At 39.7% G+C, this 19,571-nt stretch overlaps 1 protein-coding gene across 1 annotated transcript in view; it reads left to right on the plus strand.

Moving 5' to 3' along the window:
* The window catches only part of ACOXL (acyl-CoA oxidase like), a 371,685-nt gene that overhangs the window by 333,208 nt on the left and 18,906 nt on the right, over positions 1-19,571 (plus strand). The window contains 1 exon segment of the mRNA XM_030921547.1: positions 14,518-14,621. Within this exon segment, the coding sequence (XP_030777407.1) occupies positions 14,518-14,621 (104 nt within the window).

Consider the following 19,571-nt stretch of genomic DNA (forward strand, 5'->3'; position numbering starts at 1 on the left):
AGCACTATTTAGCTATGTTCCATGTATGTACCACTCACAGGCCAGTCTGGCATCTGAATTCTCATCTGTTTACTAGTTCAGTTATCAAGGCCTTTTTTAAAAAGCTGTATATTTATTTGTTTATTTATTTTTAAAATTTTTATAAATTTATGGAGTACAGTGCAATTTTGTTAATACATGCATATATTCCTTAGTGGTAAATTCAGGGATATTAGGGTTATTCCTTGGGTATTCCTTAGGGTATTCATCACCCAAATAGTGTACATTGTACCCATTAAGTAATTTCTCATCATCTATCCCCCCTAGCCTCTCACCCTTCTGAGTCTCCATTGCCTGAGTCCACATTCTGTGTTCTAGTGTATACATTATTTAGTTCCCACTTATAAGTGAGAACATGTAATATTTGTGTTTCTGTGTATGTTCAGAGTCTTTTGTATGCTAATTAGCATAAAATCCATGCATGAAAGCCTCAGGCTGCATTCAACATTTCGTAAATAACTTTATGGGGCTGCTTTCCCAAGTCCTGCCTCTCCATGACCATCCTGATACTTTCTGGTTCCCTGGGGCTTCCTCTCCTCATCCTCCAGCCAGAAAGCTGAGGTTTAGTTATCCCACTCTGCTGCATGCACATGCTTCCAGGGACATGAGCAGCATGAAGAAAAAGAGTTAAACTCACTGCCAGTTTTGCAGCACTTTGAATTCTGATCTTCTTCCCTAATCCACCCAACACTATTTTTTCAGAGTCCACAAGTAGCTTCTCCATACACTCTGTCCAGAATTATGGCTGTATTCAATGAAAGAGGTGGAGGAAGTCATCTCCTCTATGTAACCAGAACCAGAGCCCATACATAGCCTATACCTTTAGTGAGAGTCATCTTTTTTTCTTAAATTTTGATTAGTGGAGGTACTACAGTGTGGTAGGCCAAAAAAAAAAAAAAAAAATCTTTGATTTCTGAAAGAATTAATTCCATTCAGGGATTCGACTTCTTCCTGGTTTAGTCTTGGGAGGGTGTTTGTGTCCAAGAATTTATCCATTTCTTCTACATTTTCTAGTTTATTTGCATAGAGGTGTTTATAGTATTCTCTGATGGTAGTTTGTATTTCTGTGGGATCAGTGGGGATATCCCTTTTATCTTTTTTTGTTATGTCTGTTTGATTCTTCTCTCTTTTCTTCTTTATTAGTCTGGCTGGCGATCTATTTTGTTAATCTTTTCAAAAAATCAGCTCTTTAGATTCATTGATTTTTTGAAGGATTTTTCGTGTCTCTGTCTCCTTCAGCTCTGCTCTGATCTTAGTTATTTCTTGTCTTCTGCTAGCTTTTGAATTTGTTTGCTCTTGCTTCTCTAGTTCTTTTAATTGTGATGTTAAGGTGTTGATTTTCAATCTTTCCTGCTTTCTCTTGTGGGCATTTAGTGCTATAAATTTCTCTCTAAATACTGCTTTAGCTGTGTCCCAGATACTCTGGTATGTTGTGTCTTTGTTCTCATTGGTTTCAAAGAACTTATTTCTGCCTTAATTTCTTTATTTACTCAGTAGTCATTCAGGAGCAGGTTGTTCTGTTTCCATGTAGCTGTGCAATTGAGGCAGTAATTACTAGCCTACCAACCAAACAAAAGCCCAGGACCAGATGGATTCACAGCCAAATTCTACCAGAGGTACAAAGAGGAGCTGGTACCATTCCTTCTGAAACTATTCCAAACAATAAAAAAAGATGGAATCCTCCCTAACTCATTTTATGAGGCCAGCATCATCCTGATACCAAAACCTGGCAGAGACACAACAATGAAAAAAAGATTTCAGGCCAATATCCCTGATGAGCAACAATGTGAACATCCTCAATAAAAAACTGGCAAACCAAATCCAACAGCACATCCGAAAGCTTATCCACCACGATCAAGCCGGTTTCATCCCTGGGATGCAAGGCTGGATCAACATATACAAATCAATAAACATAATCCATCACATAAACAGAACCAATGAAAAAAATCACATGATTATCTCAATAGATACAGGAAGGCCTTCAATAAAATTCAACACCCATTCATGCTAAAAACTCTCAATAAACTAGATATGGATGGAATGTATCTCAAAACAATAAGAGCTGTTTATGACAAACCCACAGCCAATATCATACTGAATAGGCAAAAGTTTGAAGTATTCCCTTTGAAAACCAGTACAAGACAAGGATGCCCTCTCTCATCACTCCTGTTCAACATAGTATTGGGAGTTCTGGCCAGGGCAATCAGGCAAGAGAAAGAAATAAAGCGTATTCACATAGGAAGAGAGGAAGTCAATTCTCTGTTTGCAGATGACATGATTGTATATTTAGAAAACCCCATCGTCACAGCCCAAAATCTCCTTAAGCTGATAAGCAACTTCAGCAAAGTCTCAGGATAAAAAATCAATGTGCAAAAATCACAAACATTCCTATACACCAATAACATACAAACAGGGAACCAAATCACAAGTGAACTCCCATTTAACATTGCTACAAAGAGAATAAAATACCTAGGAATACAACTTGCAAGGGATGTGAAGGACATCTTCAAGGAGAACTACAAGCTGCTGCTCAAGGAAATAAGAGAGGACACAAACAAATGGAAAAACATTCCATGCTCATGGGAAGAATCAATATCATGAAAATGGCCATACTGTCCAAAGTAATTTATAGATTCAATGCTATCCCCACCCAGCTACCATTGACTTTCCTCACGGAATTAGAAAAAGCTACTTTAAATTTCATATGGAATGAAAAAAGAGCCCGTATAGCCAAGACAATTCTAAGCAAAAGGAACAAAGCTGGAGGCATCACACTACCTGACTTCAAACTATATTACAAGGCTACAGTAACCAAAACAGCATGGCACCGGTACTAAAACAGATATATAGACCAATGGAACAGAACAGAGGCCTCAGAAATAATGTAGATGTGTACATCTACAACCATCTGATCTTTAACAAACCTGACAAAAACAAGCAATGGGGAAAGGATTCTCTATTCAATAACTGGTGTTAGGAAAACTGGCTAGCCATATGCAGAAAACTGAAACTGGACCCCTTCCTCACACTTTATACAAAAAGTAACTCAACATAGATTAAAGACTTAAATGTAAGACCTAAAACCATAAAAATCCTAGAAGACAACCTAGGCAATAGCATTCAGGACATAGGCATGGCCAAAGTCTTCATGACTAAAACACCAAAAGCAATGGCAATAAAAGCCAAAATTGACAAATGGGATTCAATTAAACTAAAGAGCTTTGGCACAACAAAAGAAACTATCATCAGAGTGAACAGGCAACCTATAGAATGGGAGAAAATTTTTGCAACCTATCCTTCTGACAAAGGGCTAACATCCAGAATCTACAAAGAACTTAAACAAATTTACAAGAACGCAAACAAACAACCCCATGAAAAAGTGGGTGAAGGATATGAATAGACATTTCTCAAAAGAAGACATTTATGTGACCAACAAACATATGAAAAAAACTCATCATCACTGGTCATTAGAGAAATGCAAATCAAAACCACAATGAGATACCATCTCATGCCAGTTAGAATGGCAATCATTAAAAAGTCAGGAAATGACAGATGCTGGAAAGGATGTGGAGAAATAGGAAAACTTTCACACTGTTGGTGGAAGTGTAAATTAGTTCAACCATTGTGGAAGACACTGTGGCAATTTCTGGTTCTAGATTCCAAGGATCTAGAACCAGAAATACCATTTGACCCAGCAATCCCATTAGTGGGTATATACCCAAAGGATTATAAATCATGCTACTATAAAGACACATGCACACATATGTTTATTGCAGCACTGTTCACAATAGCAAAAACTTGGAACCAACCCAAATGCCCACCAATGATAGACTGGATAAAGAAAATGTGGCACATGTACACCGTGGAATACTATGCAGCCATAAAAAAGGATAAGTTCATGTGCTTTTCAGGGACATGGATGAAGCTAGAAACTATCATTCTCAGCAAATTAACACAAGAACAGAAAACCAAACACCACATGTTCTCACTCATAAGTAGGAGTTGAACAATGAGGACACATGGACACAGGGAGGGGAAGATCACACATCGGGGCCTGTCAGGGGGTTGGGGTTAGGGGAGGGATAGCATTAGGAGAAATACCTAATGTAGATGATGGGTTGATGGGTTCAGCAAACCACCATGGCACGTGTATACCTATGTAACAAACCTGCATGTTCTGCACATGTATCCCAGAACTTAAATTATAATAATTTAAAAAAAGAATTAATTCCAACCCTTACTCTATCATTTAACTTTCTTTGTGCCTCTGTTTCTTCATGTGTAAAATAGGGGCTGTGTCAGGGGTCCCCAAGACTATCCTCAGTTTCAGGGATTTGCTAGAAGGTTTCATAGGATGCAGATAGACTGTTATATTCATAGTTATAGTTTATTACAGCAAAAAATTACAGATTAAAATCAGCAAAGGGAAAAGGTACAGGGGGTAAAGTCCGGGAAAGATCAACAAGCTTCCAATTTTCCACTTCTAGTGGAGTCTATAGACAGCATTTAATTCTCCAAACAATGACGTGTGACAACATGTGCAAGGTGGTGGCAACCAGATCACCCAAACCTTGGAGTCCAGGGTTTTGTTTTGTTTTTTTTATCAGTCACATAAGCATGTAGCACTCATGTGACTGACCTCAGCTCCTCAGACCATATCGTACAACTCTCGTAGAGGTAAAAGTGATGCACCATGGCCCAAAGGTCCAGGCGTACAAACACACTCACACCAGGCAAGATACTACAAGAGTTCAAAAGTCTCTCTCCCAAGAGCCAGGCAAGGGCCAGTCCTGAAAACTTTGGGTTTGTGCAAGATTTGAGCAGCCCAGACTTGTTAACTCTTTCCTGCACAGGTCTACAACTTTTAGCTTTTAGAATTATTATGAGGACTAAATGAGGTGGGTATAAAATACCTTGTAGTGTCTGACACATGGTAGGTGTTTGATAAATGTTAGCTATTAGACTCTGTAGACAGATATTTCAAAGAGGCACATGGACTTGTGAGGAAGAAAACCAGAAACATTATTCTGACAATACATCCAGAAAAAAAATGTGATTTGGGGCCAGGAGTGGTGGCTCATACCTGCAATCTCCACACTTTGGGAGGCCAAGGGGGAAGGATCGCTTGAGCCCAGGAGTTCAAGACCAGCCTAGGCAAGATGGCAAGATCCCATCTCTCCAAAACAATAAAAAAAAGTTATGATTTGAGACATAGAAACCAGGGTAGGAGTAGAGGGACTGTCTTATGGACACAGGTCTAAGGAATACACACATACACACACACACACACAAACACACACACACAATGATAAGTGGAAGGATTGTGGGGGAGACATTTGTCCAAATATAAACACAAAGCATTTAATAAATGTCAGTAGGGCCAAACCCCAGCATAACTTGAGGCTTGACAAATAATCTTATACAAATTTAAAAGGCCATTTTTAGCTATATTTAAGATGTGAAGAGATGGACTCTTGGTTTAGGCAAGAAAAATTTGGTATTAATATGTGGCGAAAAGAAAGCAAAGCAACTTATCTCCCATTATGTTCTCATCTTCTCTCTGAAGGAATGTTGTTCTCAGTTGGAAAGGACTTGTGATTGACAGAGATTTCAAACTAAGGAGGACAAAAGAAATTTCAGAATATTATAAATAAGCAAATGTCCACCTTTTCAAAGATAGCTAACAACACAATGACAGGATCAAATCCACATATATTAATACTAACCTTGAATGTAAATGGGCTAACTGACCCAATTAAAAAGCACAGAGTGGCCAACTGGATAAAGAGCAAGACCCAATAGTATGCTGTCTTCAAGAAACCTGTCTCACATGCAATGACACCCATAGGCTCAAAATGAAGGGATGGTGAAAAATCGACCAAGCAAATGGAAAACAGGGGGAAAAAAAAAAAAGCAGAGGTGGCAATCCTAATTTCAGACAAAACATACTTTAAGCCAACAAAGATTTTAAAGGCAAAGAAGGACATTACACAATAGTAAAGGATTCAATTCAACAAGATGTAACTACCCTAAATGTATATGCACCCAACACAGGAACACCCAGATTCATAAAGCAGGTTCTTAGAGACCTATGAAGAGACTTACATTCCCACACGATAATAGTAGGAAGCTTCAGCACCTCAATGACAGACAGATCATTGAGGCAGAAAATTAACACAAGTATTCAGGACCTGAACTCAGCACTGGATCAAATGGACCTGATAGACATCTACATAACTCCCCACCCAAATACAACAGAAGATACATTCATCTCATTGCTACATGGCACATACTCTAAAATTGACCACACAGTCGGATATAAAACAACACTCAGCAAATTCAAAAACACTGAAATCATACCAACCGTGCTCTTGGACCACAGAGCAATAAAAGTAGAAATCAAGACTAAGAAAATTGCTAAAACCATATAATTACAGAAATTAAACAACCTGCTCTGAATGACTTCTGAGTAAACAATGAAATTAAGGCAGAAATCAAGAAGTTCTTTGATACTAATGAGAACAAAGATACAATATAGCAGAATCTCTGGGACACAGGTAAGGTAGTGTTAAGAGGGAAATTTTTATCGCTAAATGCCCACATCACAAAGTTGGAAAGATCTGAAATTAATTACCCAACATTACAACGAGAGGAACTAAAGAAGCAAGAGCAAACCAACCCCTAAACTAGCAGAAGACAAGAAATAACCAAAATCAAAGCAGAACTGAAGGAGATTGAGACATAAAAAAAAATACAAAAGATCAACAAATCCAAAAGTTGGTTCTTTGAAAAAATTAATAAGATAGATAGAACACTAGCTAGACTAATAAAAAAGAAAAGAGAGAAAGTCCAAATAAACACAATTAGAAATGACAAAGGGGATGTTACCACCAACTCCACAGAAATACAAATAACCATCAGAGACTCCTATGAATCTCTGTATACACACAAACCAGGAAATTTAGAAGAAATGGATAAGTTCCTGGACACATACATCCTTCCAAGGCTGAACTAGGAAGAAACTGAATCCCTCAACAGACCAATAATGAGCTCCAAAATTGAATCAGTAATAAATAGCCTACCAACCAAAAATAGCCCAGGACCAGATTCACAGCCGAATTCTACCAGATATACAAGGAAGACCTGGTATCATTACTACTGAAACTATTTCAAAACATTGAGAAGGGACACCTCCCCAACTCATTCTATGAGGCTGGCATCATCCTGATACCAAAGCCTGGCAGAGACACAACAAAAAAAGAAAACTTTAGGGCAATATCCTTGATGAACATAGGTGCAAAAATACTCAACAAAATCCTAGCAAATCAAATCCAGCAGCATGTAAAAAGCTAATCCACCATGATCAAGTAGTTTTTATCCTTGGGATGCTAGGTTAGTTCAACATACACAAGTTAATAAATGTGATTCATCACATAAACAGAACTAAAGATAAAAACCATATGATTATCTCAATAGATGCAGATGAAATTCGATAGATAGATGTGAAGGGGATTGCATTCCTGATTTGGCTCTCAGCTTGGATATTGTTGGTGTATAGAGGGTGGGTTGTTGGTTTATTGAGGGTTTTTAACATGAAGGAATGTTGCATTTTATCGAACATCTTCGATAAAAGCCACTGAAGGAACATACTTGAACATAATAAGTCATCTATGAAAAACCCACAGTCAAAATCATACTGAATGGGCAAAAGCTGGAAGCATTCCCCTTGAAAACCAGCACAAGACAAGGATCCCCTCTCTCACTACCCCTGCTTAACACAGTAAGTCCTGGCCAGAGCTATGAGGCAAGATAAATAAATAAAAGGTATCCAACTAGGAAGGGAGGAAGTCAAACTATTCCTGTTTGCAGACGACATGATTATATGTCTAGAAAAACCCTATGGTCTCTACCCAAAAGCTCCTTGAGCTAATAAACAACTTCAGCAAATTTCAGGATACAAAATCAACATATAAAAATCAGTAGCATTCCGATACACCAACAAAATCCAAGTTCAGAGCCAAATCAGAAATGCCATCCCATTCACAATTGACACAAAAAGAAGAAAATACCTAGAAATACAAATAACCAGAAATGTGAAAGATCTCTACAATGAAAATTATAAAACACTGCTCAAAGAAATCAGAGATGACACAAACAAATGGAAAAACATTCCATGCTTATGGATAGGAAGAATCAATATTGATAAAATGACCATCCTGACCAAAACAATTTACAGATTTAATGCTATTCCTCTCAAACTATCAATGACATTCTTCACAGAACTAGAAAAAGCTCTTTTTAAAATTCATATAGAACCAAAAAAGATTCCAAATAGCCAAGGCAATCCTAAGCAAAAAGAACAAAGCTTGAGGTATCATATTACTCAACTTCAAACTGTATTACAGATACAGTAATCAAAATATCATGGTACTGGTACAGAAACTGACACAGAGACCAATGGTACAGAATAGAGAGCCCAGAAATAATGCTGCACACCTACAATGCAGCACACCATCTGATCTTTGACAAAGCTAACAAAGCAAGCAATGAGGAGAGGACTCCCTAGTCAATAAATGGTGCTGGGATAACTGACTAGCCATATGCTAAAGACTGAAACTGGACCCCTTCCTTACACCATATACAAAAATCAACTCAAGGTGGATTAAAGACTTAAATGTAAAACCTAAACCTATGATAACCTGGGAAATACCATTCCAGATGTAGGAACTGGCAAAGATTTCATTACAACGATGCCAAAAACAATTAAAACAGAAGCAAAAGTTAACACATGGGATCTAATTAAACTAAAGAGCTTCTTCACAGCAAAAGAAACTATTGACAGAGTGAACAACCATCCTACAGAATGGGAGAAAATATTTGCAAACTATACATCTGACAAAGGTCTAATATCCAGCATCTATAAGAACTTAAATTTATTTATTTATTTATTTATTTATTTATTATTATTCTTATTTATTTTGAGACGGAGTCTCACTCTGTCGCCCAGGCTGGAGTGCAGTGGCCGGATCTCGGCTCACTGCAAGCTCCACCTCCTGGGTTTACACCATTCTCCTGCCTCAGCCTCCCAAGTAGCTGGGACTACAGGCACCTGCCACCTCGCCCAGATAGTTTTTTTGTATTTTTTTTTAGTAGAGACGGGGTTTCACTGTGTTAGCCAGGATGGTCTCGATCTCCTGACCTCGTGATCCGCCTGTCTTGGCCTCCGAAAGTGCTAGGATTACAGGCTTGAGCCACTGCGCCTGGCCGGAACTTAAATTTATAAGACAAAAACAAACAACCCCATTGAAGAGTAGGCAAAGAACATGAACAGATACTTCAAGAGAAGACATACATGTGGCCAACAAGCATATGAAAAAATGCTCAATATCACTAATCATTAGAAAAATGCAAATCAAAACCACAATAAGATACCATCTCACATCAGTCAAAATGGCTATTATTAAAAAGTCAAAAAATAACAGATGCTGGCAAGGTTGCAGAGAAAAAGGGGATGCCTATATACTGCTGGTGGGAGTGTAAATTAGTTCAACCATTGCTGAAAGCAGTGTGGCAATTCCTCAAAGAACTAAAAGCAGAATTACCATTCAACCCAGCAATCCCACTACTGGGCATATACCCAAAGGACTATAAATCATTCTACCATAAGGATACATGCATGCCTGTGTTCACTGCAGCACCATTCGCAATAGCAAAGACATGCAATCAGCCGAAATGCCCATTAATGGTAGGCCTTCATAAAGAAAATGTGGTATATATACTATGCAGCCATGAAAAAAAAATATGAGATAATGTCCTTTGCAGGAACATGGATAGAGCTGGAGTTCATTATCCTTAACAAGTCAGCACAGGAACAGAAAACCAAGTACTACTTATTCTCACTTTTAAGTGGGAGCTAAATAATGAGAACACATGGACACACAGAGGGGAACAACAGACACTGGGGCCAACCTTAGGGAGCAGGGTGGGAAGAGGGAGAGGATCAGGAAAAATAACTATGGGGTACTAGGCTTGGTATATGGGTGATGAAATAATCTGTACACCAGACTCCCCATGACATCAGTTGAACTATACCCACACATATATCCCTGAACCTAAAATAAAAGTTAAAACAAAAACAAGAAAAAGTAGATATGGGAAACTATAGAATCTGAGATGAATATAAATCCAAGTTAAAATTCTACAAAAGACTATTCCAGATAGTTTACGTACAAATAGAAAAGGGACCATCACTAGAAGGCTGCCTAGTTCAGTAAGGATAAGTAAAGATTCTTCTTGTTTTTTTTTTGTTTTGTTTTTTTTGTGAGACGGAGTCTCGCTCTGTCGCCCAGGCTGGAGTGCAGTGGCGCGATCTCAGATCACTGCAAGCTCCGCCTTCTGCGTTTACACCATTCTTCTGCCTCAGCCTCCCGAGTAGCTGGGACTACAGGCACCCGCCACCTCACCCGGCTAGTTTTTTGTATTTTTTAGTAGAGACGGGGTTTCACCGTGTTAGCCAGGATGGTCTCCATCTTCTGACCTCGTGATCCACCCGTCTCGGCCTCCCAAAGTGCTATCCTTCCTTTCTTATACTTCCTTTCTTAATCAGGTTACTAGAAGAGAAAATTTGGGCCCAGGCGTGGTGGCTTACGCCTGTAATCCCAGCACTTTGGAAGGCTGAGGCAGTTGGATCACGAGGTCAAGAGACTGAGACCATCCTGGCCAATATGGTAAAATCCCATCTCTACTAAGAATATAAAAATTAGCTGGGTGGTGCGAGCCTGTAGGCCCAGCTACTCGGGAGGCTGAGAAAGGAGAACTGCTTGAACCAGGGAGGTGGAGGTTGTAGTGAGCCGAGATCGCACCACTGCACTCCAGCCTGGTGACAGAGCGAGACTCCATCTCAAAAAGAAAAAAAAAGAAAAGAGAGAAAAGTTGGAAAAATGGATGATGTGTCTCAATTTTGGCCAACATTTTGCCAAACTCTCAGGATCTCCTATAGACCAACTAGAGAAAGACGAGTCAGGGAATATTCCATTAAATAAGTTTCCAGAGAGCTTGAATCAAGTTTCAGATAACTTGAATTAAGCTGATGTAGACCTATCAGCTGACAAGACTTTACAAACTTGTAAATGACACAACACATCAGGTGACTTAACCAAGATTCATGAAGAACTCCTTGGGGAGTTCAAGGTAGGGCCATATCAACAAGATGACTTTAAAATAAATTTAAAATTAAAATCATTCCCTTAGGGATGTATATATGTATGTATGGGTTAGTTGAAAATAGTTTATGGGGGGAAAGGCTTAGTTAGGAATGTCAAATGATCAAATGTTTGATATAAACCAAATGTGCATGGTATTCTTTCACTTATTTATTCAAAAATATTGTATACCAATTATAAAAGCACATTCTGCCTTGCTTTGCATGTAAAAGTATAGAATCCAAAACTAGGGCAGTAATGGTGCTGCAGACGCCATAGTGATGAGACAACACTGGATATTGCGTTTAGTTTTATAAGACATCTTGGAGAAGAGAATTACCCATCCAGACTAGGCCACCAGTTTCAAGGTGGCCCAAGAGTTGAAAACAGGTATTAAAAGGAGATTGACAATCTATCGAGGCTGATCATCCTGAAGGATGGACGACTAAGTGGAGATGTGAAAAATGTCTTTAAATTTTTTAAAGGCTATTGTCTGGAAGCTTTCATAGACTACTGCTTGGTTCCTTAGGTAGCAGAAGTTGTAACATCAATAGCTATGAGTTATAGGAAACTGGGTTTCAGCTAATATCACACAGTGTGTCAGCTCCTTTACCAGACCCTAGGCAAATAAAGATGAGCAGGACAAGATCCCCTTCCTCACAGTTAATCCATAAATTCATTCCATATAGAGAAGTGGCTTCAGACACAGTGGCTCTTCCAACAATGAGATTCATTAGGAAACTGGATGCCTCTTAACACATTGAGCTCCCATCTCTGGAACACAAAAGGAAAGACATTTCAGGTACTGTTTGGGGGACTGAGGCTGGGCTGGTGGTACCTGTAATTAGCTGTGGTGTTCTGGTAGCCGCCAAGAACCAGGACTCCTATTTACCAGGACAAGCAAAGGGGATAGTGCAAGGAGAGTCTGAGCTGTGTTCCTGGAGGTAGGCAAAAGATTAAAGCCAAAAAAGTGGCCCTGGGAATCAGGTACACAAAAGCTACAGACTGTCAACAGGAGAGCAATTCTTGAGTCCAAAGAAGGGAAGAGCAGACATAGCCAGGATGCATGGTGTGAGCCTGGGGAAAACCATCATTTGGGAACAGGCTGGGAATGCTGGCCAGTTAGTGGCTTGTTGGGAGCTTCATGTGATCAAGCAGGCTTTGGCTTGGATCAGATGGGACTGGACAAGACGCTGAATGACCCTTTATCAGGGGTTTTAGAGATGGGACTTGTGATAGATGTCTTCCATTTGCCTCTGTAGCTCTGCTCACCACTCTTCTCTACCCTGTGTGGATCTAGGAAGTTGACCTACATCACCTGCATCCATGGAATCCTCGCCCTTTGGATCTTGTTTGGTTTAGACAACAGCTAGAGCAGTGGTTTGGAGTCTTTGAAGAGGTCCTGCATATCCGTTGTTACCTGAGAATAGATAGAGATTAAAGAGCGGGGAAGAGAGTGGAGTTAGAATCCCTCTGCTCCCTGCTTGCCTCGACATGGGGTCACCTTGGGATTGCTGTTTTTCTTGGCTGAGGGTCACAGCTCCTCTTAAAATGTTCTTGTTTACATAGCTTTTTCTTCCAGGATCCAGCAGCCACTCCCTGCCCTCTACCCTCTAAGCCTAGAAGGTGGTAACAGCTCCAGTTACTAGCTCCAGGTACTGCACTATCTCTTAGGGATCTCCTACATCTTGTCCATCCTATTTAAATACTTCTTAGATGATACTAATGTGGACATATCATCTGTTTCTTGGTTGAACCCTGGCTGATACAGGATTCTGGATTGAGTAAGAAGATGGACTAGATTATTTCTAAGAACTCTTACACTTCTAGAGCTCTGGATTTCTTGTCACTGATCTTGTATTTTTGTATACCTGAGTGATGAGGATTACATTTCTGCACCTAGAAACTCACAGCAAATATTTTTGTAGCACATAAGAAGTTCATCTAGAGACTCATGATTTGGCTTAACCACATAATTTATATGATTTATTATTTTTATAAGAATTTGTGTCTTCAGTATGAATTGCAGTTCATAGTCTCAGTTGCTCACACTATGTCTGAAGGGTCAGCTAACATCTTTATTGGTGTCGTGTAAAAGAGCCAAAGGGCACTTAATCTGGCCAAGCAACTACTGTCCAGACTTCGGCAATTTCATAAAAGAGCTGAAATTAATCTGAAATATCTTTCATAAATAAGCTGCTCAGCCACACTGTGACACTTTCTGGGAAGACTGAATAGTTGAGGCTCCTCATAATGATGCTGATCCAAGGATACGCCAGAACCTCAAGAAAAGAACGAGGAAACCACAGGGTCTGCGTGACTGTGAACCGCATGACTTCTGAGTCTGATAAGCCATAGAAGGCAAATTGTCTTCTGGTGGGAAGATCATTTCTATTTGACTCAGAATAAGAGGGTTTTGTTTTTGCTTGGTTTGGTTTTGAGGCTATCTTACTTCTAAGGAGTCATTATCTTTTAGAGATACACAGTGAGATGTTTGTGGATGAAATGATGTGACTGAGGTCTGCTTTGCAGTGATACAGAGAGGGGTAATAGGTGGGAGCAGAGTCAAAACAAGATTCGTGGTGAGTGGATATGGGTGATGGAGACACGAGGCCCATACTATGCTCTCTATTTTTGTGTGATTTTGGAATTATTGCATATTAAGAGTTACGTGAATAAACAGTTAAATAAAAAGTGACTTCTTCCCACAGGGAAACTCATTTACTTTTGCTTGGTACCCATGATGTGATGCAGAAGCTCTGTGTATAGGTTTCAGAAACGTAATAGGAAAAAACATATTGAAACAAAATGTAAATGAGGATTGCCATTTTTTTGGTGAAAGTTTACCCAAATCATGCTCAATGGAAAATATCAAGATATTATTATTCAGGATGTACTTTCAGAGTATCTTTCATGCGGACTTTGCTGTATGGACTTTGCTCCTAAATAACTTGGGGTAGAGGAGAACCAGGTAAGTTATATATGAAATAAGATTGGTTGTGAATTAAAATTTCTTGAGTTTTGGGGAAGGATACATGGGAGTTCATTATACTATTTGTTCTACTTTTGTATATGCTTTAAATTTTTCATAGAACTTTTTTAAAAAAAATGAAACCTATACTGCACATCCAAAACATGGCCATTTTACATTAGGAAAGTATTAACTTTTATGATTTTATGAAATGTAATATTATGTTATTTCTCTTTCACCTCCTTAGATTTTATGTTTTCTAATATATTGCTATTTGTCCATTTCTTTTGTTTTCCCCCACTCCTTAGTTTTGTCTGTTGTATGGAACCAAGTTGGTGTTTCAGGAGCGGGCCTGGTATTTAGAACATAAATACTTGACTCCCGTGGCCAGCACGAGGATCAGGAATCAGGTAAGGTCCCTGGGGTACAGAAAAACACTTTGTACATCAGCCTGGTCTCTTTGCTTTCTTAGAAAACAGTCCTGCCAATCTTCTATCGGTTTCCACTCATGGATTTTTATGCCTGTGGGACTTCACATGTATGTTTTCACTGCCTATCATGATCGTATTACACTTCAGAGTTTAGGTGACAAGGGAATGACTCATTGTACATGAGCTTTCTAAATGGAAAAAGAGAGGAAGGTGTCAAAGTGTTTTCCTTGTCGTGGCAAAAAAAAGTATTAATGATTTCTTTTCTGCTTCTTATCAAAGCCTATTAATACATTGTTCATATTAAGAAGAAAGACCCGGGGTATTTTTATGTCAGTGGTAGCCATGGGGAATTCAATACAATAGCTATGGAGCATCTGAAAAAGAAGGTGAGGCCAGTATTCACCACTAAAATGCTACTGCAAAGAAAAAGAATGTGAAACAGCATACTCATCAGTAAAACACATTTCTGATTACGTCCTTTCTGCAGGAGGGATGCTGAAACACAAATAGGTATAAGACTCAGTCTCCACATAAAGGGAGCTCATATCCAAGGACACAAAACCAACTTTAAAAACATAAATACTGGCCAGGTGTGGTGGCTCATGCCTGTAATCCCAGCACTTTGGGAGGCTGAGGTGAGCAGATCTCCTGAGCTCAGGAGTTCAACACCACCTGGGGCAACATGGTGAAACCCTGTCTCTACCAAAATACAAAAAAGTTAGCTAGGCATGGTGGCATGTGCCTGTAGTCCCAGCTACTCGGGAGGCTGAGGCACAAGAATCGCTTGAGCCCCGGAGTTGGAGGTTGCAGTGAGCAGAGATCGCGCCACTGCACTCCAGTTTGGGCTACAGACTGAGACTCCATCTCAAAACAAAACAAAACAACAACAACAATAGCAAAATACACACACACACACACACACACACACACACACATACTCTCACAGGGGCATGGAGGTTTTTGAATGAACTTGGCCGTAAGAATAAATTCAGAGTTGACAGAACAGATGTCTTAGGAATAAATGCCATTCTTATGCTAGACCTTGAAGAATAGAAAATTAAGAGGTGGTGGCCCAATTGAGAGGGGAAAATGCAGTTGAAACTTCAGACAGGGTTGATAAAGGGAGGAAGATCATAGAAATGGAGTACTTAGATATATTAATAAATAATACAGACTTTACCTGTCTAAAGGAAAACCTGGAGAAGTCTTCAGGAACCAGACTACCGTGGACCCTGGAGAACCTGCAATAACCTTTTTCCTTTTCAGGAAAACAGAGAAAAGTATATGTAATGATGCTACAGTAATGTATTTCTATATAACAAATGACTCCAAACTTATGACTTAAAACAACCACCATGTATTATTTGTCTTGGTCCATTTTTTGCTGCTGTAACAGAATACCATAGACTGGGTAATTTATAAGGAAAAGACATGCATTGCTTACAGTGCTGGAAAATGGAAAGTCCAAGGTCGAGGGGACCATGTCTGGCAAGGGCCTACGTGTAGCACCATCCCATGGAAGGGAAGAACAAGAGAGGGTGAAAGCAAGAGAGAAGGAAGGGAGGGGTTGAACTTATCGTTTTATTAGGAAACACTCCTGAGATAACAGCATTAATCCATTCATGAGGGCAGAGCCCGCATGGCCTATTCACCTTCTAAATGTTGTATCTCTCATCACTGTTGCATTGAGGATTAAGTTTTCAACACATAAACTTTGGGGGACACATTCAAGCCACAGCATCATTTCTCATGATTTTGCACTCTAGACAGAGTTCAGCTATTAACAGACAGTTCTTCTGCTCCATGTGGTGGCTGCTGGGGTTAGGGGTTCAAAATGACTTCTTCAGTCTTATGGCTGGCACCTCAGCTAGGATGACAGGAATAGATGGGCAATTGTCTCCTTCCATGTATCCTAGTTTGGGCCTATTCACAGTAGGGTAGTTTCAGGGTAGTCGAATGTTTTATTTGATGGCTTCCAGGAAGGAGAAAGTAGAAGCTGCCAGTCTTCTTAAAGGATAGGCCAAGAACTAACAGTGTTACTTCCACTGAATTCTCTCAGTCAGGGGAAGTCACAGTGCCAGCACAGATTCAGAGCTGGAGGAGAGACTTTACCGCTTAATGTGAGGAGTACATGTACATGCTGGGAAGGAAAAAATTGATGGCAGCTATCTTTGAAGACTATTTCCCACAAAGAGAGTGCCCACTTTGGGAAGATGGAAGAATACTTTTTAACCAGAAAAAGAAAAACAACAAAAAAACTACATAAGGGAAGATTTTAAATCTGTGCCACCAGGTATTTCAGTGACACATAATTAGATAAACAATATACAATATATCAAAGGAATATTTAGTGAAGGAAATGAACTTTCATATAAAACATTGAAGTGCTTTTTTTTTTGAGATGGAGTCTTGCTCTGTCACCCAGGCTGGAGTGCAGTGGCATGATCTCAGCTCAGTGCAACCTCGGCCTCCCAGGCTCAAGTGATTCTCTTGTCTCAGCTTCCTGAGTAGCTGGGATTATAGGCACCCGCCACCATGCCTGGCTAATTTTTGTATTCTTAGTAGAGATGGGGTTTCACCATGTTGGCCAGGCTGTTCTTCAACTCCTGGACTCAAGTGATCCGCCAGTCTTGGCCTCCCAAAGTGCTGGGATTACAGGCGTGATCCACCACACCTGGCCTGCTTTTGTATTCTTACGGTGCCAGATGCTTTCTACACTTCTCACTTACTGGATCCTCTTAACAACCTGGGAGATAAGCAGGCAGGAGCCACTTTGGAACAAGCTTTATCTGTAGGGCTGTAGGACATCTCAAAGCCTTCTGTGTCACATCTCTGAGCTGCCAACCCTGAGCACTCATCCCATTTGCTGGTGTCCCCAAAGGAGAGAGGATAAGTGGAGCTGGCACAAATCCTTCCTTTCCCACTGCCACCATAACTCTTTGCAGGGATCTCAAGGCTTTAGAGAAATGATTTGCAGCCATTCTTCACAAAAAATATCTGGGACCCTTGGTCAATTGAAAGTGCTAAATGGAAGTGTGCTTGCAAAGAGAGTGTGCTTGCAAAGAAGATTAGAAGAGACTGGGCTGACTGGTATTACTGACATGGGTCCAGGTGTTCTCACATGATAGCTCTCCACAGTTACTGATTCTTTCTTCAGATGCATCTAACATTCTGGTTACCTCATCCCCCTAGTTTTTAATTCCAATTGTTAGAATTTTTATTTTTAAAATTATTATTATTTTATTATTATTATTTTGAGACAGAGTCTTGCTCTGTAGCCCAGGCTGGAGTGCAGTGGCCTGATCTTAGCTTACAGCAACCTCTGCCTCCCGGGTCCCTGTTCAAGCCATTCTCCTGCTTCAGCCTCCCGAGTAGCTGGGATTATAGGCACATGCCACCATGCCCAGCTAATTTTTGTATTTTTAGCCGAGATGGGGTTTCATCATGTTGGCCAGGCTGGTCTTGAACTCCTGACCTCGTGATCTGCCCCCCTCAGCCTCCCAAAGTGCTGGGATTACAGGAAAAAAGAAAGTTTTTATGTCATACATGTCACTTTTTCATTTCCTGTTCCCCAGAGATATATTCAATATTGTATTTTATTTTTTATACGTTGAAACTTAGCTGTTTTATAATCTGTAGCTAATAATTCCAATACCTTAAAATCTTTACAAGTCTATTTCTTTTGGTCTCTTGTTTCTTCTGTGTGTCTGGTTATCTTTTATTGTGTGTTGGTCATTTGTTTTGAGAAATAATGTGTAAGATGTACATGAAGTCCCAGTCGAAGGTAATTTTCCTTTGAAAGACCTCTGAAAACACTCTCAGTTTGACACCCACCTTAAACCAAATTCAAGGCTTGAGGTTTTCTGGAAGACTCAGATACTCAAAATAATGGTAGCAATTTTTTTACCCTCCCCCTGGAGATATAGCGCTTTGACATCCCAGCTTACCATGGTGAGGGTCTGCTGTTAAATTTCTTTCTTCGTGCTGACCCTGATTTTTTACTATTATTACCTTCCATCCCCTCCCTGACCACCATCAAGCTGTCAAAGTGAAAATTCAGATTTTCTGGAAATGGCAAACACCTTCAGGGAAAACACAATTTTCTGACTTGTTTATTTCTCTGGGTTCCCATTTTCCCATAAATTTTGGCTTTATTGTTTTGTCAGATCATTGATGCTTTGAAGATGTTTCCTGTATTTTCTCCAAATATTTTGGTTGTTTTCTGCAGAAAAGTTGGAAAAAAAAAAATCTAGCCCCCTCTTCTCAGAAATAGAAAGTTCCTTTAATGTTATTCTATACGACCCCACAACAACTCGGTGAGAAATTTTCATTACTCTTACACATAGATGAGAAAACTGAGGCCCAAAGTGGCCAAGTAATTCACTCAAAGTAACACAGCTAGTAAAAACTCCTATCTCTCTGACTGCAAACGTTTTCATTTATTTTATCTGGATAAAAATCACCGTCAGAACAACAACCACATTTAGCACCCAGTTCTTGGTTTCTAGCACCATCCTCCAATAAAAGGAACCAGGGCCCTTGGAGAAATGGCTGATTTTTGGGCTGGCCAGTGAATACACAAGATGAGCCTGGAGCATGTTCTGGTGTCAGAAAGTAAGAAAGTGCTTGAAAAACAAACAAACAAAAGCCTGCGATGATGGCAGTATGTTCCAGGCACACAGGAAGGTGCCAACTGAAAGAGCTCCTTCCCAGCGGCCAAGGCTGGAACGATTTGAGCAACAAAAATAATGTAATATTGGGTTATAACTCCAAGTATATAGTAATTAAGCCCAAGTCCATAATGATATGAATAAATGATTAAACAAATACATAAATGGGGGAAAGATAAGTCTTCCTTGCAGAAGAATCTCAAATAATATTTGTAGCTATTCCTCCCTCCAGGAGGTAAAGCTTAATTCCCCTTCTCTT

This window comes from Rhinopithecus roxellana, chromosome 17 (assembly GCF_007565055.1).
Source record: "Rhinopithecus roxellana isolate Shanxi Qingling chromosome 17, ASM756505v1, whole genome shotgun sequence".
Classification (NCBI taxonomy): domain Eukaryota; kingdom Metazoa; phylum Chordata; class Mammalia; order Primates; family Cercopithecidae; genus Rhinopithecus; species Rhinopithecus roxellana.